This window comes from Pleurodeles waltl, chromosome 7, assembly GCF_031143425.1.
Source record: "Pleurodeles waltl isolate 20211129_DDA chromosome 7, aPleWal1.hap1.20221129, whole genome shotgun sequence".
Taxonomy (NCBI): Eukaryota; Metazoa; Chordata; class Amphibia; order Caudata; family Salamandridae; genus Pleurodeles; species Pleurodeles waltl.
This window is the reverse complement of record NC_090446.1, coordinates 1,464,195,124-1,464,215,089: the sequence shown is the minus strand read 5'-3', so window position 1 is coordinate 1,464,215,089 and position 19,966 is coordinate 1,464,195,124. Positions and strand designations below refer to the sequence as shown.

At 47.8% G+C, this 19,966-nt stretch overlaps 1 protein-coding gene across 2 annotated transcripts in view; it reads left to right on the top strand.

Annotated features, from left to right (window-relative positions):
• KMT2B (lysine methyltransferase 2B) overlaps positions 1 to 19,966 on the top strand; it is a 728,361-nt gene that overhangs the window by 159,348 nt on the left and 549,047 nt on the right. For both annotated transcript variants that reach the window (XM_069201148.1, XM_069201147.1), the window contains exons 13-15: positions 7,201 to 7,318; positions 7,512 to 7,625; positions 7,851 to 8,035. In XM_069201148.1, coding sequence (XP_069057249.1) covers positions 7,201 to 7,318; positions 7,512 to 7,625; positions 7,851 to 8,035 — 417 coding nt within the window. The remainder of the gene's footprint in view (positions 1 to 7,200; positions 7,319 to 7,511; positions 7,626 to 7,850; positions 8,036 to 19,966) is intronic.

The following is a 19,966-nucleotide window of genomic DNA, read 5'->3' as shown; positions in this document are numbered from 1 at the left end:
AGCCATTGTGGAGTTTGTAATAACAAACTCCCAGACCATATACTTAATATGGCTACATTGCACTTACAATGTCTAAGTCTGGACTTAGAAACTGTATGGGCATATTGCCAATGGAGCTATGCCCTCACCTGTGGTATAGTGCACCCTGCCCCAGACAAAGCCCCACTATTAGCTGCAGGTCTGGTGGGAACATTAGGTAAAACAGGGAGGAGTGACCACTTCAGCTAAGACCACCGCTAAGGTGTCCAGAACTGAAATGACCCTCCTCCCTGCAGAATCCTCCATCTTGGTTTAGTGGTCAGGGACCAATAGGGGTTAGAATTTAAGGGCTCCCCTGAACCTACCGCATCAAATTCCTGGTGACCTCCTGAAGAAAGGAGGACTGATACAACTGATTTTGTCCCAGCCCTACCAGCCTGTTTACAGCTTCTGAAGCCCCTGCTACAAAAAGGTGACCCATTCTGCAGGACCAGCGACCTGTACACACCACCAGAGGACTTCCTGCCCACCAGAGGACCAAGATCTCTCGAGGACAGCAGCCCTGGCCACAAAAACTCCAGCAAAGTACTCCGGAACCACCCGATGCCCATGGCCCGTTTCGAGGTGGCCCACCGGTCTAGAGCAAGTCCCCAGGCAGTTCCGACCTAGTGTCCACCCTGGGTTGACCCCTCCTGACCAACACAACGCCTACAGACTAAATCCAGAGGACCCCCTGCCAGTGACTGATCCAGATGAAGTGCAGCAGGAGCCCCTCCTCCCTGTCAAGCCTATGGTATCCCTGAACCGACCTTCTGGGCCCAGCTTGCAGCCTACGTGTGCCCCCATGGATTCCTCTATTCAAAAGTGTAGGAAGTTGGCTCTGTATGTGCTATTTCAAAGTAAGGAATAGCATGCACAGAGTCCAAGGGTTCCCCTTAGAGGTAAAATAGTGGTAAAAAAGAGATAATACTAATGCTCTATTTTGTGGTAGTGTGGTCGAGCAGTAGGCTTATCCAAGGAGTAGTGTTAAGCATTTGTTGTACATACACATAGACAATAAATGAGGTACACACACTCAGAGACAAATCCAGCCAATAGGTTTTTATTTAGAAAAATATCTTTTCTTAGTTTATTTTAAGAACCACAGGTTCAAATTCTACATGTAATATCTCCTTCGAAAGGTATTGCAGGTAAGTACTTTAGGAACTTCAAATCATCAAAATTGCATGTATACTTTTCAAGTTATTCACAAATAGCTATTTTAAAAGTGGACACTTAGTGCAATTTTCACAGTTCCTGGGGGAGGTAAGTTTTTGTTAGTTTTACCAGGTAAGTACGACACTTACAGGGTTCAGTTCTTGGTCCAAGGTAGCCCACCGTTGGGGGTTCAGAGCAACCCCAAAGTCACCACACCAGCAGCTCAGGGCCGGTCAGGTGCAGAGTTCAAAGTGGTGCCCAAAACACATAGGCTAGAATGGAGAGAAGGGGGTGCCCCGGTTCCGGTCTGCTTGCAGGTAAGTACCCGCGTCTTCGGAGGGCAGACCAGGGGGGTTTTGTAGGGCACCGGGGGGGACACAAGCCCACACAGAAATTTCACCCTCAGCAGCGCGGGGGCGGCCGGGTGCAGTGTAGCAACAAGCGTCGGGTTTGTAATGGAAGTCAATGGGAGATCTAGGGATCTCTTTAGCGCTGCAGGCAGGCAAGGGGGGGGTTCCTCGGGGAAACCTCCACTTGGTCAAGGGAGAGGGACTCCTGGGGGTCACTCCTCCAGTGAAAGTCCGGTCCGTCAGGTCCTGGGGGCTGCGGGTGCAGGGTCTCTCCCAGGTGTCGGGACTTAGGATTCAAAGAGTCGCGGTCAGGGGAAGCCTCGGGATTCCCTCTGCAGGCGGCGCTGTGGGGGCTCAGGGGGGACAGGTTTTTGTACTCAGTCTTAGAGTAGTCCTGGGGTCCCTCCTGAGGTGTTGGATCGCCACCAGCCGAGTCGGGGTCGCCGGGTGCAGTGTTGCAAGTCTCACGCTTCTTGCGGGGAGCTTGCAGGGTTCTTTAAAGCTGCTGGAAACAAAGTTGCAGCTTTTCTTGGAGCAGGTCCGCTGTCCTCGGGAGTTTCTTGTCTTTTCGAAGCAGGGGCAGTCCTCAGAGGATGTCGAGGTCGCTGGTCCCTTTGGAAGGCGTCGCTGGAGCAGGATCTTTGGAAGGCAGGAGACAGGCCGGTGAGTTTCTGGAGCCAAGGCAGTTGTCGTCTTCTGGTCTTCCTCTGCAGGGGTTTTCAGCTAGGCAGTCCTTCTTCTTGTAGTTGCAGGAATCTAATTTTCTAGGGTTCAGGGTAGCCCTTAAATACTAAATTTAAGGGCGTGTTTAGGTCTGGGGGGTTAGTAGCCAATGGCTACTAGCCCTGAGGGTGGGTACACCCTCTTTGTGCCTCCTCCCGAGGGGAGGGGGTCACAATCCTAACCCTATTGGGGGAATCCTCCATCTGCAAGATGGAGGATTTCTAAAAGTTAGTCACTTCAGCTCAGGACACCTTAGGGGCTGTCCTGACTGGCCAGTGACTCCTCCTTGTTTTTCTCATTATTTTCTCCGGCCTTGCCGCCAAAAGTGGGGCCTGGCCGGAGGGGGCGGGCAACTCCACTAGCTGGAGTGTCCTGCTGGGTTGGCACAAAGGAGGTGAGCCTTTGAGGCTCACCGCCAGGTGTGACAATTCCTGCCTGGGGGAGGTGTTAGCATCTCCACCCAGTGCAGGCTTTGTTACTGGCCTCAGAGTGACAAAGGCACTCTCCCCATGGGGCCAGCAACATGTCTCGGTTTGTGGCAGGCTGCTAAAACTAGTCAGCCTACACAGATAGTCGGTTAAGTTTCAGGGGGCACCTCTAAGGTGCCCTCTGGGGTGTATTTTACAATAAAATGTACACTGGCATCAGTGTGCATTTATTGTGCTGAGAAGTTTGATACCAAACTTCCCAGTTTTCAGTGCAGCCATTATGGTGCTGTGGAGTTCGTGTTTGACAGACTCCCAGACCATATACTCTTATGGCTACCCTGCACTTACAATGTCTAAGGTTTTGTTTAGACACTGTAGGGGTACCATGCTCATGCACTGGCACCCTCACCTATGGTATAGTGCACCCTGCCTTAGGGCTGTAAGGCCTGCTAGAGGGGTGTCTTACCTATACTGCATAGGCAGTGAGAGGCTGGCATGGCACCCTGAGGGGAGTGCCATGTCGACTTACTCGTTTTGTCCCCACTAGCACACACAAGCTGGCAAGCAGTGTGTCTGTGCTGAGTGAGAGGTCTCCAGGGTGGCATAAGACATGCTGCAGCCCTTAGAGACCTTCCTTGGCATCAGGGCCCTTGGTACTAGAAGTACCAGTTACAAGGGACTTATCTGGATGCCAGGGTCTGCCAATTGTGGATACAAAAGTACAGGTTAGGGAAAGAACTCTGGTGCTGGGGCCTGGTTAGCAGGCCTCAGCACACTTTCAATTGTAAACATAGCATCAGCAAAGGCAAAAAGTCAGGGGGCAACCATGCCAAGGAGGCATTTCCTTACAAAAAGCATTGGGAGCCCTTCCCTGAGTTTGCACCCTGCACCTAGCCGCCCCTGTGCCACTGACAGTGTTTGGTGCTGACCTGTGCTCTCCTAAATCCTCCCAGGTCTGTCCTCCAAAGTTGTGGGTACTTACCTGCTGGCAGATCCAATTCAGAGTGTCCACAGTCTCCATAGGAGCCATTTAACATATTGCAGTAAATTTGATCTCTGCACCTGGCCGGCCCCGTGTTGCTGGTGGTAGGTGTTCGGGTTAACTTGAACCCCAGCCTGTGTAGACATCAACCTCCGGAGGCTGGAACTGTTAGTCCTGTACTTACCTCAAAACTGTACTAACTTTTCTTCCTCATTAGAACTGTTTGAAAATTGCACTGTCAACTTTTAAAACAGATTATTGCTATTTATTTGAAAACCGTTTAACTTGCCACATTGAAACAAGGTGGTGTTGATACATATGCTTACTCATAAATGCACTTACCTGCTGTAGGAAGTTGGCTCTGTATATACTATCTAAAAGTAAGAAATAGTGTGCAGAGTCCAAGGGTTCCCCTTAGAGGTAAGATAGTGGCAAAAGTAGATAATTCTAATGCTCTATTTTGTGGTAGTGTGGTCGAGCAGTAGGCTTATCAGAGGGTAGTGTTAAGCATTTGTTGTACACACACAAGCAATATGAGAAACACACACTCAAAGACTTACTCCAGGTCAATAGGTTTTTCTATTGAAAATATATTTTCTTAGTTTATTTTTAAGAACCACAGGTTCAAGTTTTACAGTAAACACTTTAAATGTAAGGTGCTTCACTTAGATACTTTAGGAACTTTGAATGGAAACAATATCATGTACAGTCTTTGTAAAAATGGCAATAAGCTATTTTCAAAGTGGACACTTAGTGCAAAGATCAACAGTTCCTGGGGGAGGTAAGTAAAGGTTAGATTAGGAGGTAAGTAAAACACTTAAAAGTCTCAGTCCTGGGGCATAGGCAACCCCAAAGTTACCACACCAGCAGCTCCGGGCCCGTCAGGTGCAGAGGTCAGAGGTGCCCAAAACACATAGGTGCCTATGGAGAACAGGGGTGCTCCGGTTCCAGTCTGCCAGCAGGTAAGTACCTGCATCCGCGGGGGCAGACCAGGGGGGTTTTGTAGAGCACTTTGGAGGAGGTGGGACACACACAAGTAGGCACACAAAACACACCCTCAGCGGCACAGGGGCGTCCAGGTGCAGTGTGCAAAGCAGGTGTCGGGTTTTGTATAGGAAACAACGGAGGGACCTGGGGGTCACTCTAGCGGTGCAGGCACGGGGGCTTCTCGGGACAGCCACCACCTGGGCAAGGCAGAGGGTCGCCTGGGGGTCAGTCCTGCGGTGAAGTTCGGTTCCTTCAGGTCCTGGGGGCTGCGGGTGCAGTGTTGGTTCCAGGCGTCAGGTCCTATGTTACAGGCAGTTGCGGTCAGGGGGAGCCTCTGGATTCTCTCTGCCGGCATCACTGTGGGGGCTCAGGGGGGTCGCTCTGGTTACTCACGGCCTCGCAGTAGCCGGAGAGTCCTCCCTGAGGTGTTGGTTTTTTGCAGATCGAGCTGGGGGTGTCGGGTGCAGTGTCTCACGCTTCCGGCGGGAAACGTGAAGTCTTTGGAAGTTGCTTCTTTGTTGCAAAGAAGTAGCTGATTTTGAACAGGGCTGCCGTTCACAGGAGTTTCTTGGTCCTGTAGTCCAGGGCAGTCCTCTGAGGCTTCAGAGGTCGCTGGTCCGTATTGGATGCTTTGCTGGAGCAGGTTTTCGAAGTTGGATATAGGCTGGTATGGCTGGGGCCAAAGCAGTTGTCTTCCTCCTTCTCTGCAGGCTTGTAGGTCAGCAGTCCTTCTTTCTTCAGGTTGCAGGAATCTGATTTCCTGGGATCTGGGGGAGCCCCTAAATATTGAATTTAGGGGTGTGTTTAGGTCTGGGAGGGCAGTAGCCAATGGCTACTGTCCTTGAGGGTGGCTACACCCTCTTTGTGCCTCCTCCCTGTGGGAAGGGGGGCACATCCCTAATCCTATTGGGGAATTCTCCACTCTCAAGATGGAGGATTTCTCAAGACAGGGGTCACCTCAGCGCAGGACACCTTGGGGGCTGTCCTGACTGGTGGGTGACTCCTCCTTGTTTTTCTCATTATCTCCTCCAGCCTTGCCGCCAAAAGTGGGGGCAGTGGCTGGAGGGGCGGGCATCTCCACTAGCTGGGATGCCCTGGGGTGCTGCAACAAAAGGGGGTGAGCCTTTGAGGCTCATCGCCAGGTGTTACAGTTCCTGCAAAGGGGGGAGGGGGAGGTGAAGCATCTCCACCCAGTACAGGCTTTGTTCCTGGCCACAGTGAGAAAGGCACTCTCCCCATGTGGCCAGCAACATGTCTGGTGTGTGGCAGGCTGGCAGAAACTGGTCAGCCTACACTAGAAGTCGGGTAGGTATTCAGGGGGCATCTCTAAGATGCCCTCTGGGTGTATGTTACAATAAATTGCACACTGGCATCATTATGCATTTATTGTGCTGAGAAGTTTGATACCAAACTTCCCAGTTTTCAGTGTAGCCATTATGGAACTGTGGAGTTCGTGTTTGACAAACTCCCAGACCATATACTATTATGGCTACCCTGCACTTACAATGTCTAAGATTTTGTTTAGACACTGTAGGGGCATAGTGCTCATGCACATATGCCCTCATCTGTGGTATAGTGCACCCTGCCTTAGCGATGTAAGGCCTGCTAGAGGGGTGACTTACCTATGCCACAGGCAGTGTGAGGTTGACATGGCACTCTGAGGGGAGTGCCATGTCGACTTAGTCATTTTCTCCCCACCAGCACTCACAAGCTGTGAAGCAGTGCGCATGTGCCGAGTCAGGGGTCCCTAGGGTGGCATAAGACATGCTGCAGCCCTTACAGACCTTCCCTGGCATCCGGGCCCTTGGTACCAGAGGTGCCAGTTACAAGGGACTTACCTGAGTGCCAGGGTTTGTGCCAATTGTGGAGACAAAGGTACAGTTTAGGGAAAGAACACTGGTGCTGGGGCCTGGTTAGCAGGGTCCCAGCACACTTTCAAATCATAACTTAGCATCAGCGAAGGCAAAAAGTTAGGGGGTAACTGTGCCAAGGAGGCATTTCCTTACACCTGCTATCAGAATCTTGTGATTCTAGCAATTAAGTCACAAAATATATTTTTGATATAAAAACATTGGCCTGGGGTTAGTCATTGAGTGTGTGCTTACTTTATTTGTACGTGTGTGTACAACAAATGATTTACACTACCCTCTGATAAGCCTAACTGCTCGACCACACTACCACTAAGGGGATCATTAGTATTATCTACGTTAGCCTCTGTTAAGCCTCTGGGGAAACCCTGGATTCTGTGCACACTAGATCTCATTTGTATATAGTATATATACAGAGACCGCTTCCTACAAGTACTCCATCTTCTGAGGTAAGAATGCCCCTCTTCTCCCTTGACTCTGGATTTCCTTATCTAATTTGAAGTGTGTGAATTTTGTGGCATTGACACCAGTATCAAATCACACATCCTAAATGGCATTCTACCTTGTAAACACTGACAGTCCAGGTCTCTACGGAAAAGCCTTGCAAGGAAGAAGCTGGTATCACTGTATCATTAACTTTTCTTTTGTTGGAAATTTAGTTTTTTTTTTTGTTTTGTTTCTTACAGCTGTGTTCCACATGTGTCCGATGTAAAAGCTGTGGTGTTTCTCCAGGAAAAAACTGGGACACTGAATGGTCCAACGATTATACTTTATGCCCAGAGTGTACCACACTGTATGATAAAGGTAAGAGATCCTCACAGGTCAGAAATATCAAGTAGTTTACTTGAGAGATGCCATGTTAAACTCTTTTAGAGGGTCTGAGTTTGGGCACTTGAAAACTGGTCTGGGCTGTAATGAAGAGCAAACGTTTTGGAATGTACAAATGTCGAGGTTTGTTTCTCCTGTGTCTTCCTGATTTCTTGTGCTCCTTCATCAGGTAACTACTGTCCTATCTGTACTCACTGCTATGAGGAAAACGACTACGAGAGTCAGATGATTCATTGCTTTAAGTGTCAGCATTGGGTCCACTCGAAGTGTGAAGGGTTGACAGGTAATTATGTGCAATAGATTCCTCTGGATCTCCTTAAAAAGCCCAGTTCTATGTTTGTTGGTAAGGGGGGGTTGTAATGAATCTATCTTTGTTGTCTTGACCCAAGCACTTTGATTTGATCCTTCCCTTTGAGATAAAATGATTCTCCCGTTGTCATTGTGATGTATCTCATTTCCTCTAGCCTGTTCCTCAAGTCTATTGTTTGTTGATTTTCTATCTGTACAGATGAGCAGTATGAAATCCTTTCAAATCTGCCAGAAAGTGTAGTGTACACATGCACACCTTGTACTGGCGGCAAGAAGGCAAAGTGGAGGGATGTCCTGGTCTCCGAATTGCAGAGTGGATTAAAGCAAGTGATGAAGGAACTACTAACATCTAACCTTACTACTTCAATTCATCAGTGTGCCAAGGTAGGATGAAAATGTTTACTTCTGCAGGTGGAGCCAAAGTTGTGGCTTGGTTTGCAAAATCTCTCCTGCCCTGTTTGCGTATTTTGGTCTAACTTTGTAGTATCTTGCATGACGGTCATGGAAAAGAATTGGGATGATGTAGTGTTGCAATGGTGTGTTTTCCTGTCGAAGTAGATTGAATTATGTTCTGATCTTGCATGTCTGTGCAGGCATCGGCCATGGAGGCATACTGTTGAATTGGAGTGTGGTTACTGAGAGAATGTGATGATGCATAGAGTGGTGACTTGTGTGCTGAGGTCGTGCTGACATTCATTTGTAGTTGGAGGGAGGATGGAGCCCTGACCAAAAATTTTATGGTAACTAGGACTTTACGTGGCTTAAAGAATGCCCTGCCTATGTAGCACAAAACTTGTACACAATCATTCTCTATCCACCTTCAGCACTGATTTACTTAATCCCACCTCTTCCTTCGCCCCTTCAAGATTTCATAGTTTGCGGGACAGCTTGATGCTCCATGTTCTTTCAGTACAGCATAAGTTCTATAACTCCGGTTTGAATTGTGATCACCAAGACGTACCTTCTTTTAAGTGCTATGTATTGCCTGCTGTTTCAGCACAACATATACCCTTGGCGGGTGATTGTGTTTGCTGTTTCCTGTTAGATTTCAATAAGTTCCCTATGACTGCACCCCTTGTTCTTTATTCTGTTTAGGACTGATCTTTGACCTTTTTAGTGCTGCTGGGGCTGTCAAGTTAATGGCCCCTACTTCTTTAGATTGATTGTTTACCAAATGGGCAAGTATTTACCTTTAGCACTTGGCATTCCATGCTTACTTCAAAAGGTTGAGGTATTAGAAACACAGATTCAGTAAGACACCACAATACACTCAACTCCCTTAAATCAGTACTGCAGAATACGAAATGCACTTTAACATAGTACTGTAAAAAATGGTTGATAGAACTTTGTGGGATTGAATTCTCAAATGTTTGAATTGCTCTTTGTGGCAGGCTATGACTTTCAGTTAACACAGGCACAATGTAATATATTGATTATCCCCTGGGGCTTAGTTCAGACTGGGTCAGGATACTTGAGAAGCGATTGGGTCTCAAGAGCTTAGAGAGAACACTTATAAAAAAGGTCTCTGAAGGCTGATAAAGCATCTATTGTTAGGACTCTGGACTCAGCTCTGTTCAGTCCTTGGGGGTACTAATCTGTTGCCATCTATTAGAATGAAAGGGGACACCCCTAAAAATGAATTAAGGCTACCAAAAACCTAAGTGTCAGAAGCCCACCATCCGGTTGATAAGGATCCTCCCTTGCAAATGCTCGCCAATATTTAAGTGCGTTGTACCTGTGGATGTGGAAGAGATAAAATTATGATTGAAATGGTTGTCTAATCAGCCGGACCACTATCTGTAGTTTTTATTACGGACCACCTGCTGATCTTACATGGATCCTGTAGACGTGAGATGGATTAGGGAGTGTGCATTGATATTGGCAACTAGTAATTTAGCGTTCATGACACAAGGATTCACTTTGTGATCGCTCCTAGACAGCAACCTTGTGTTTTCTGGGTTTGCTTAATATGTCTTGCTGGTCTGCTGGTCTGGACCCCAAGAGAGACCTGGCCTTCGAACTTAACTTGGCTCCCCCCCCACATATTTACAAAAGTGAAGTCTGTGTTGGATGTCTTCTTTGCAGGTTGGAAATAAATGTATTCCCATATCTCAATTACTAGTTGCTAAACACTTGCCTCAGCTGCTCTTGGACTACTTGAAAATGGTGGTTTCATTGTTGTCCACACTGTTCAACAAGCTGAAATGTCATCTTTGGCCTGTGCTTTGTTTTTGAACTTTAGTTTAGGGCAGTGTCCCCGATTTAGTTTGAGACTCACTTGAGGTAAATAATATTTCAAAGCAGTTTAACAGACCTAGAGATCTTTCTGAACCACACTTTCAAGACCATGCAGTTGAGTGCATAACACTTTTTTGTAGGAATACCACTCGTTCCTTATCAAAATACCCATTTTCAGGTACTCCACCAGGGTAGACTCAATAAATCTCCAGTGGAAAGGTCATGGCAAAAGAACTAGACAACCTGAATTCCAGACTCTGTGGCTGTGGTTGGGTCAGGAGGGGGTGGAAGGGTCTATTAACAGTATGTTCAAGGCATGTGTGGTTGTAGATGTAGATGCTTAGCATAATCCCACCATCTAGTGTTGGGCTGTGAGGTGTGCAAGTTATTTTTCTTCAAAGAAAGTATTTCGTTTCATGAGGTAGTGACTCCTCCTCATGCTAGTAATCTGTCTGCCCTCCCAGACCTAAACACCCCCCTAAATCTAGTATTTAGGGGCACCACAGAACCCAGGAAATCAGATTCCTGCAACCTGAAGCCAGAAGGACTGCTGACCTACAAGCCTGCAGAGACGACGGACGACGACAACTGCTTTGGCCCCAGCCCTACCGGCCTGTCTCCAAAGTCAAAAACCTGTGACGCATCCAACAGGGACCAGTGACCTCTGAAGCCTCAGAGGACTTCCCTGACCCCCAGGACCAAGAAACTCCCGTGAGCAGCAGCTCTGCTCAACAGCAGCTACATCTTTGCAACAGAGAAGCAGCTTCAACATGCTCTCCCTCCTCCCCGGGAGTGTGTACCTACAATATATACTTTTCACTACTTCACTCTCCCGCCTGTGGACAAACAGTCTAACAAAGGACTCAATGCCCATGCATAGTATTATCGAGAGGAGGTGTCACTCTATCCCGAGACTCAAACTTTCTTCGAAACAAAAACAAGACGTACTACTCAGAACACAAAATGATGGCGAGCTGATGTACAGCATGTGAATCTACAGCACTACATGCCACACGCAGATGTCTACTGGTAAATAACATTTTCCTTTTGGCACACAGTATAAGGCAACCCTCCAATGGGAGGTATACACTAATAAACAGTAAGAGGCATAAAAAATTTGGAAACTGTAAAATAGCAAAAAGCAATTGTGGCCCTTGGGGGAGCCCAACCCATATACTAAGAAAGTGGAATAGGAACACAGGGCCCCCACCTAGGTAAGTAAATCGTGTATAGGGGAGCTGGGAGTACTAGGAAACCACACAGGTTAGTAATGCAGTGTTCGATGGCATATGTTGCTGCAGATACACATGTGTGGCACAGTCCGCTGCCTGGTGTTGGGCTCGGAGTATTACAAGTTGTTTTTCTTCGAAGAAGTCTTTTTGGTCACGGGACCGAAGGACTCCTCCCTCCTCGGCTCCATTGCGCATGGGCGTCGACTCCATCTTAGATTGTTTTTTTCCGCTGTCGGGTTCGGACGTATTCCTTTTCGCTCCGTGTTTCGGTTCGGAAAGTTAGTCAGAATCTCGGAAGAAAGTGTCGGTATTGTTCCGTTCGGTATCGGGATAGTTAGGTACATCGACACCGATCATCGGAAGACTTTGGGGTAGTTTCGATCCCCCACCGGGGCCTGGTCGGCCCGACCGCGTGCGACATCGAAGCCGATGGAACGGACCCCGTTTCGTTTCTGCCCAAAATGTCACAGTAAGTATCCTTATACAGATCAGCACTTGGTCTGTAACTTGTGCTTGTCCCCCGAGCACAAGGAGGATACCTGTGAAGCCTGTCGAGCCTTCCGGTCCAGAAAAACACTCCGGGACCGAAGAGCCAGGCGTCAACAAATGGCGTCCACGTCGACAAAACAACGTTTCGACGAGGAAGAGGAAACATTCTCGGTTCCGGAATCAGAATCCGGAGACTCCGACGTCGAACAACAGCAACAAACTGTGAGTAAGACGTCAAAGTAAATCCATCGACAAACCGAAAGCCCAGGGGACGCCACTGCCAACAGGCCATGGCTCGACCCATAAAACAGGCGACCCGTCGAAGGCGCCGAAAAAGGGCACGCCCATAGCGAAGACACCCGACTCCGGTCGAGGGACCGCCATGGAGCAACCTCGGAGCCGAGAAAGCGGCTCCGAGAGACAAAAACAAGATACCGGCACCGAAAAACATCGGCACCGAGAATCCATGCCGAAAGGAACAAAAATTCTGTCGGTGCCGAAACCGAAAAAAGATTCTCTCTCGGCGCCGAAAAATACCACACCTTCATCCTACTCAGAGGAACAAGGAATAAGTGGCCAAATGCACAGATTTGGACAAGAGCTCCAAAGTGTAGAATCGGACTACACACAAAAGAGACTGTACATCCAGCACGACACAGGGAAGATATCAACCCTTCCCCCAATCATGAGGAAAAGAAGGATCGAACTTCCAAAGGATGATGCACAACCACAAGCCAAAGTGGTTAAAAAAGTCACGCCTCCGCCCTCTCCACCACAGGCATCGCCGGCACAAACACCGCCACAAATGCACTCACCAGCGCAAACTACCATAAGTCATGACGATCAGGATCAAGACGCTTGGGACCTGTATGACACCCCAGTGCCGGACAATGATCCCGAGTCATACCCCACAAAGCCGTCACCGCCAGAGGACAGTACCTCATACTCGCAACTGGTGGCTAGGGCAGCAGAATTCCACAATGTCCAACTGCATTCCGATCCTATAGAGGATGATTTTTTATTTAACACCCTCTCGGCTACACACAGCCAATATCAATGTCTCCCAATGCTACCAGGGATGTTACGGCACGCAAAACAAATTTTTGAAGAGGCCGTAAAATCAAGAGCCATCACCCCAAGGGTGGATAAGAAATACAAACCACCACCCACAGACCCAGTGTTTATTACTTCGCAGTTACCACCTGACTCCGTGGTAGTAGGAGCAGCTCGCAAGAGAGCAAATTCACATACATCTGGCGACGCCCCACCTCCGGACAAAGAAAGCCGAAAATTTGATGCGGCAGGGAAAAGAGTAGCATCACAGGCAGCCAACCAGTGGCGCATCGCAAATTCACAAGCGCTGCTGGCCAGATATGACCGAGCACACTGGGACGAGATGCAACTTCTCGTAGACCATCTTCCCCAGGAATACCAAAAAAGGGCGCAGCAAATAGTGGAAGAGGGACAAACGATCTCAAACAATCAAATCCGCTCTTCACTAGACGCAGCCGATACTGCAGCAAGAACAGTCAACACTGCTGTCACCATAAGGAGACACGCTTGGCTACGCACTTCAGGCTTCAAACCTGAAATCCAGCAGGCTGTCCTTAATATGCCCTTCAACGAGAAACAACTTTTTGGCTCTGAAGTGGAAACAGCCATTGAAAAACTTAAAAAGGACACAGACACGGCCAAGGCCATGGGCGCACTCTACTCCCCGCAGAGCAGAGGCTCTTTCAGAAAAACTCCATTTAGAGGGGGGTTTCGTGGCCAACCCACAGACACCACCAGCCAACAAACAAGAACCACACCATATCAGGGTTCCTTCCAAAGGGGAGGTTTCAGGGGATATCGGGGGGGTCAATTCCCAAGGAGTAGGGGAAGATTCCAGACTCCAAAAACACCTCACCTAAACAGTGACTTTCAAGTCACGCAACCCCTTCACTCAACACCAGTGGGGGGAAGACTAAGCCAATTCTACCAATCTTGGCAACAGATTACAACAGACAATTGGGTATTAGCAATAATCCAACATGGCTATTGCATAGAATTCCACAACTTCCCACCAAACATCCCCCCCAAAACACGCAAAATGTCACCACAACTTTTAGAACTTTTAGGACTAGAAGTTCAAGCACTACTGCAAAAGGATGCAATAGAGTTAGTACCAGTACAACAAAAAAACACAGGAGTTTACTCCCTGTACTTTCTAATTCCAAAAAAAGACAAAACATTAAGACCAATATTAGATCTCAGGACACTAAATACCTACATCATATCGGACCATTTTCACATGGTCACACTACAAGACATCATTCCACTGCTCAAACAGCAAGATTACATGACCACATTAGACCTAAAGGATGCGTACTTTCATATACCAATACACCCTTCTCACAGAAAGTACCTACGGTTCGTATTCAAAGGAATACATTACCAATTCAAGGTGTTGCCATTCGGAATAACAACTGCACCAAGAGTGTTCACAAAATGTCTAGCAGTAGTAGCAGCACACATCAGGAGACAACAGATACATGTGTTCCCTTACCTAGACGATTGGCTAATCAAGACCAACACAGTAAAAAAATGCGCAAACGACACCACATTTGTCATACAAACCCTTCACAAACTGGGGTTTTCCATCAACTATACAAAATCACACCTAGAACCGTGTCAAACACAACAATATCTAGGAGCAACCATCAACACATCAAAAGGAATTGCCACTCCAAGTCCACAAAGAGTGCAGGCATTCCACAAGGTAATAAGTGCTATGTTTCCAAACCAAAAGATACAAGCAAAACATGTGCTAAAACTTCTAGGCATGATGTCATCATGCATAGCCATTGTCCCAAACGCAAGACTACACATGCGACCCTTACAACAGTGTCTAGCATCACAATGGTCACAGGCACAGGGTCAACTTCAAAATCTGGTGTTGGTAAACCGCCAAACATACCTCTCGCTTCTATGGTGGAACAGCAAAAATTTAAACAAAGGGCGGACATTTCAGGACCCAGTGCCTCAATACGTTATAACAACAGACGCTTCCATGACAGGGTGGGGAGCACACCTCAATCACCACAGCATTCAAGGACAATGGGATATACACGAAACAAAATTTCATATCAATTACCTAGAATTGTTAGCAGTATTTCTAGCGTTAAAAGCCTTCCAACCCATAATAACACACAAATACATTCTTGTCAAAACAGACAACATGACAACAATGTATTATTTAAACAAACAAGGAGGAACACACTCAACACAATTGTGCCTCCTAACACAAAGAATTTGGCAGTGGGCGATTCACAACAACATTCGCCTAATAGCACAATTTATTCCAGGAATACAAAACCAACTAGCAGACAACCTTTCGCGAGACCACCAACAAGTCCACGAATGGGAAATTCACCCCCAAGTTCTGAACAAGTACTTTCAAATTTGGGGAACACCCCAGATAGATTTGTTCGCAACAAAAGAAAACTCAAAATGCCAAAACTTCGCATCCAGGTACCCACACCGCGAATCACAAGGCAATGCTCTATGGATGAGTTGGTCAGGGATATTTGCGTACGCTTTTCCCCCTCTCCCTCTCCTTCCATATCTAGTAAACAAGTTGAGTCAAAACCAACTCAAACTCATACTGATAGCACCCACATGGGCAAGACAACCTTGGTATACAACTCTACTAGACCTTTCACTAGTACCGCATGTCAAACTACCCAACAGGCCAGATCTGTTAACACAACACAAACAACAGATCAGGCACCCAAACCCAGCATCATTGAATCTGGCAATTTGGCTCCTGAAATCCTAGAATTCGGACACTTAGACCTCACACAAGAATGCATGGAGGTCATAAAACAAGCAAGAAAACCTTCCACTAGACACTGCTATGCATCTAAGTGGAAAAGATTTGTTTACTACTGCCATTCCAATCAAATACAACCATTACATGCCTCTACTAAAGACATAGTAGGATACTTACTACATTTGCAAAAAGCAAATCTCGCTTTTTCATCTATAAAAATACACCTCGCAGCAATATCTGCTTACCTACAAACTACTCATTCATCGTCTCTATTTAGAATACCAGTTATTAAAGCATTCATGGAAGGGCTAAAAAGAATTATACCACCAAGAACACCACCAGTTCCTTCATGGAATCTTAACATCGTCTTAACAAGACTCATGGGTCCACCTTTCGAACCCATGCATTCCTGTGAAATGCAATATCTAACCTGGAAGGTCGCATTTCTCATTGCAATCACATCCCTCAGAAGAGTAAGTGAAATACAGGCATTTACCATACAAGAACCATTTATTCAAATACACAACAATAAAATAGTTCTAAGAACAAATCCAAAATTTCTGCCAAAAGTAATCTCACCATTCCATTTAAATCAAACAGTAGAATTGCCAGTGTTTTTCCCTCAACCAAATTCTGTGGCTGAAAGGGCACTACATACATTAGACATCAAAAGAGCACTAATGTATTACATTGACAGAACAAAGCTAATCAGAAAAACAAAACAACTGTTCATAGCTTTTCAAAAACCACACATAGGAAATCCAATCTCTAAACAAGGCATTGCTAGATGGATAGTCAGATGCATTCAAACATGCTATCTTAAAGCCAAAAGAGAATTGCCTATTACACCAAAGGCACACTCAACCAGAAAGAAAGGTGCTACAATGGCCTTTCTAGGAAACATTCCTATGAGCGAAATATGTAAGGCTGCAACCTGGTCTACGCCTCACACGTTTACTAAACACTACTGTGTAGACGTACTAAATGCACAACAAGCTACAGTGGGCCAAGCTGTACTAAGAACATTATTCCAAACTACTTCAACTCCTACAGGCTAAACCACCGCTTTTAGGGGAGGTAACTGCTTTATAATCTATGCCACACATGTGTATCTGCAGCAACATATGCCATCGAACTGAAAATGTCACTTACCCAGTGTACATCTGTTCGTGGCATTAGTCGCTGCAGATTCACATGTACCCTCCCACCTCCCCGGGAAGCCTGTAGCCGTTTAGAAGTAGATCATAAATCTTAAACATCTGAACATTTGTAAATAATTATTAGAAACTCTTAACGTACATACATATTCACTCCATTGCATGGGCACTATTTATACCAAACAACTCCATCCTCACCCTCTGCGGGGAAAACAATCTAAGATGGAGTCGACGCCCATGCGCAATGGAGCCGAGGAGGGAGGAGCCCTTCGGTCCCGTGACCAAAAAGACTTCTTCGAAGAAAAACAACTTGTAATACTCCGAGCCCAACACCAGGCAGCGGACTGTGCCACACATGTGAATCTGCAGCGACTAATGCCACGAACAGATGTACACTGGGTAAGTGACATTTTCAATTCCTCCTTCCCCCCCCCCCCCCCCAAGCGACCAGAAATGCAGGAGTAAAACACTGGATTTCTCCCAAGCCACCCCAAAGGATGACAAGAAGAAGACACCCAGAGCAGATTTTAATGGATTACCGAAGAGGGAGACCTGTGGAGAGCGGGGACCAAGTCCAAAGGTACTGATTGGAGTTGGTTGATCAAGAAGGAAGACAGGTCCGTACTGCAGCCCAGAAGCTGGCGAAGAGCTCCTGATGAGTGCAAAAGGTCTCCCATGCTGAAAAGGATATTGCAGATGGTTGTTGGTGTTGGATTTCTACCAACAAGCCTTGGCAAAGGCCAACTCGCGGTTGGGAGAAAAGAGGTGCTGCCGGGGACCAGCAAGAACCAGGAGGACTACCCAGGAAGGGTGTGGGGGGGGGACCACGCAGAGGCTCAGGAGTTTCAGGAGGGAGTGCTGGGGGCTGGAGCTACACGTCGCCTGAAGTTTCCCTTGGAGGTGAAGCAAACAAGCCTTGGTGTGGAGTGGAAAGGACTTACCACCACAATGTGACCTCTGGTAGAGGGGACCACTCAGGACATCACCTGTGATGCAGGATCCCTGCCACTCAGGAAGAAAGGATACATACACAGCCAGTCGTCGTTGCAGCCATGTATCAGCGGATGCAGGGGAGTGATGCCTTCACCCCAAGGGAGATTCCTTCTTGTGCAGGGTGAAGGGTTGCAGTCTTCTGAGGATACACTGCCGGGGAAATTTTGCAAAGCTGGCAGGCGCCGTAGAAACAAAGTTGCAGAAGAGTCTTCCAAGTTAGCAGCGATGTCGGTTCCTGGAGGGCCCAGGCGCAGTTCCAATAGCCAGAAGTCGAGGTTGCAGAGGAGTCCTGCTAGAGTCTTGCCAGTCCCCAGAGGAAGACTCTATATAGCCCAAAGCGGGGGCTTGGTCACCTAACCAGGTATCTACCTATCAGAGGGTGCCTCTGACGTCACCTGCCTTTCCTGGCCACTCAGATGCTCCCATAGTTCCCTGCCAACCTTGGAATCCAGATGGCAGAACCCTCTGGAGAAGCTCTGTGCACTGCCCCTGGGGTGGTGATGGACAGGGGAGTAGTCACTCCCCTTTCCATTGTCCAGTTTCTCACCAGAGCATGGACTGGGGGGGAAGGGGTCCCAGAAGTGGTGTGGACTGGTTTATGCATGGAGGGCACCAAATGTGCCCTTCAAAGCAAATCCAGTGGCTGGGGGAGGCTACCCCTCCCAAACCAGTCACACCTTTTTCCAAAGGGAGACGACGTTACCTCCCTGTCCCAAAGGAAATCCTTTGTTCTGCCTTCCTGGGCTTGATCATATCAAGCAGCAGGAGGGCAGAAACCTATCTGAAGGGTGGCAGCAGCTGGGCTGCCCTGAAAGCCCTGTACGACTGATGGTAGCAATGCTGGGGGTCCTGTAAGGAGCCCCAAGAGTGCATGGAATCATACTTCCAATACTTGCAACAGCATTGGGGTATGATTCAGACATGTTTGGTACCAAAGAATGCCCAGTTTCGGAGTTATCATTATGTAGCTGGATATAGGAGTGACTGTGTCCAGTACACACACAAAATGCTGTCCCGGTCCTCATGAAGTCCAGTAAAATGGGGCTTGAGTTCATGGGGGCACCTCTGCCTTCTGAGCTGAGAGGGCGTACCATAGGGGTGACATACAGTGACCTGGTGCATTGACCTGTAGTGAAACCCGGTGCGTGCACCTGGTTCACGCAGACTGCAATTGCAGGCCTGAAAAACCCTTTGCATGGGCTCCTTATGGGTGGCAGAATAACTGCTGCAGCCCATAGGGATCCCCTGGATCCTCAATGCCCTGGGTACGTAGGTACCATATACTAGAGACTTGCATGGGAGCACCAGTATGCCAATTGTGGGAATAAAAAGTTAACAGCAACTAAATTTAGAGGAGAGAGCACAGTCACTCGGGTCCTGGTTAGCAGGATTCCAGTGAACAGAGTCAAACACACTGACAAACTGGCCAAAAGTATGGATAACCAAGCTAGAAAGTGACTACTTTCCTACAATGACCTGTAGTGAAAAAGTGTGCATGCACCCGTTTCACGCAGGCTGCAATGGCAGGCCTGCAGAACCCTTTGCATGGTTTCCCTCTGTGTGGCAGAATAACTGCTGCAGCCCATAGGGATCCCCTGGAACACCAATGCCCTGGTTACCATGTACTAGTGACTTACATGGGAGGACCAGTAAGCCAATTGTGGGAAGAAAAGGGTACAATTTAGAGGAGATAGCAAAACTACTGTGGTCCTGGTTAGCAGGAACCCAGTAGACCCAATCAAACACGCTGACAACAGGCAGAAAATGAGGGTAACAAGATCCGGAAAGAGGGTACTTTACTACAGTGAGTCTGTGACTTCCTCTGGGTCCTGCCTACTAGAACCCTTGCGCACCGCAACTGTTGCACTTGCCAAGGCTTGTTGACTTGTTCTCCAGGACATCTTCAGGCACCAAGAATCCCCGGCCTCCAGCATTCTGCAACTCGAAGATCAGCCCCTGTAGGACTTCTGTGTTGTTGTGCTGGTAAGGCCTCCTTGTGACTTCCTGTGTGTTTCTCTGTGGGTCGCTCATGCGGGGGCTCCATTGACTTCTGCTGGCCTTCCTGCGTGCTGAGGGCCAGCCCTGACTCCCCCCTCAAAGGTAGAGTCTCCTGGACCTTGCTGGTTCCCAAAAAGTTTAAATACTACTTTGGCTCCTGCTTGCATTTGCCAGTGCTTGTTGCTGACCTGGCTGGTGACTGACACTCCTGCAATCCGGTGACCATCAAGGGACAGCTTGTAGGTGACTTCTGGAATCTTCTGTGGCTCCTGGCTCTGCTGCTGGACTTTTTCTCTCACCGACTTGCAGGAATGTCTCCTTCAAGGGGGTGGGCATTGCCACCCGCACCACCTGGGCACCTCCAAGGGTGCTTGACTCTGTCCCCTTCCTTTGC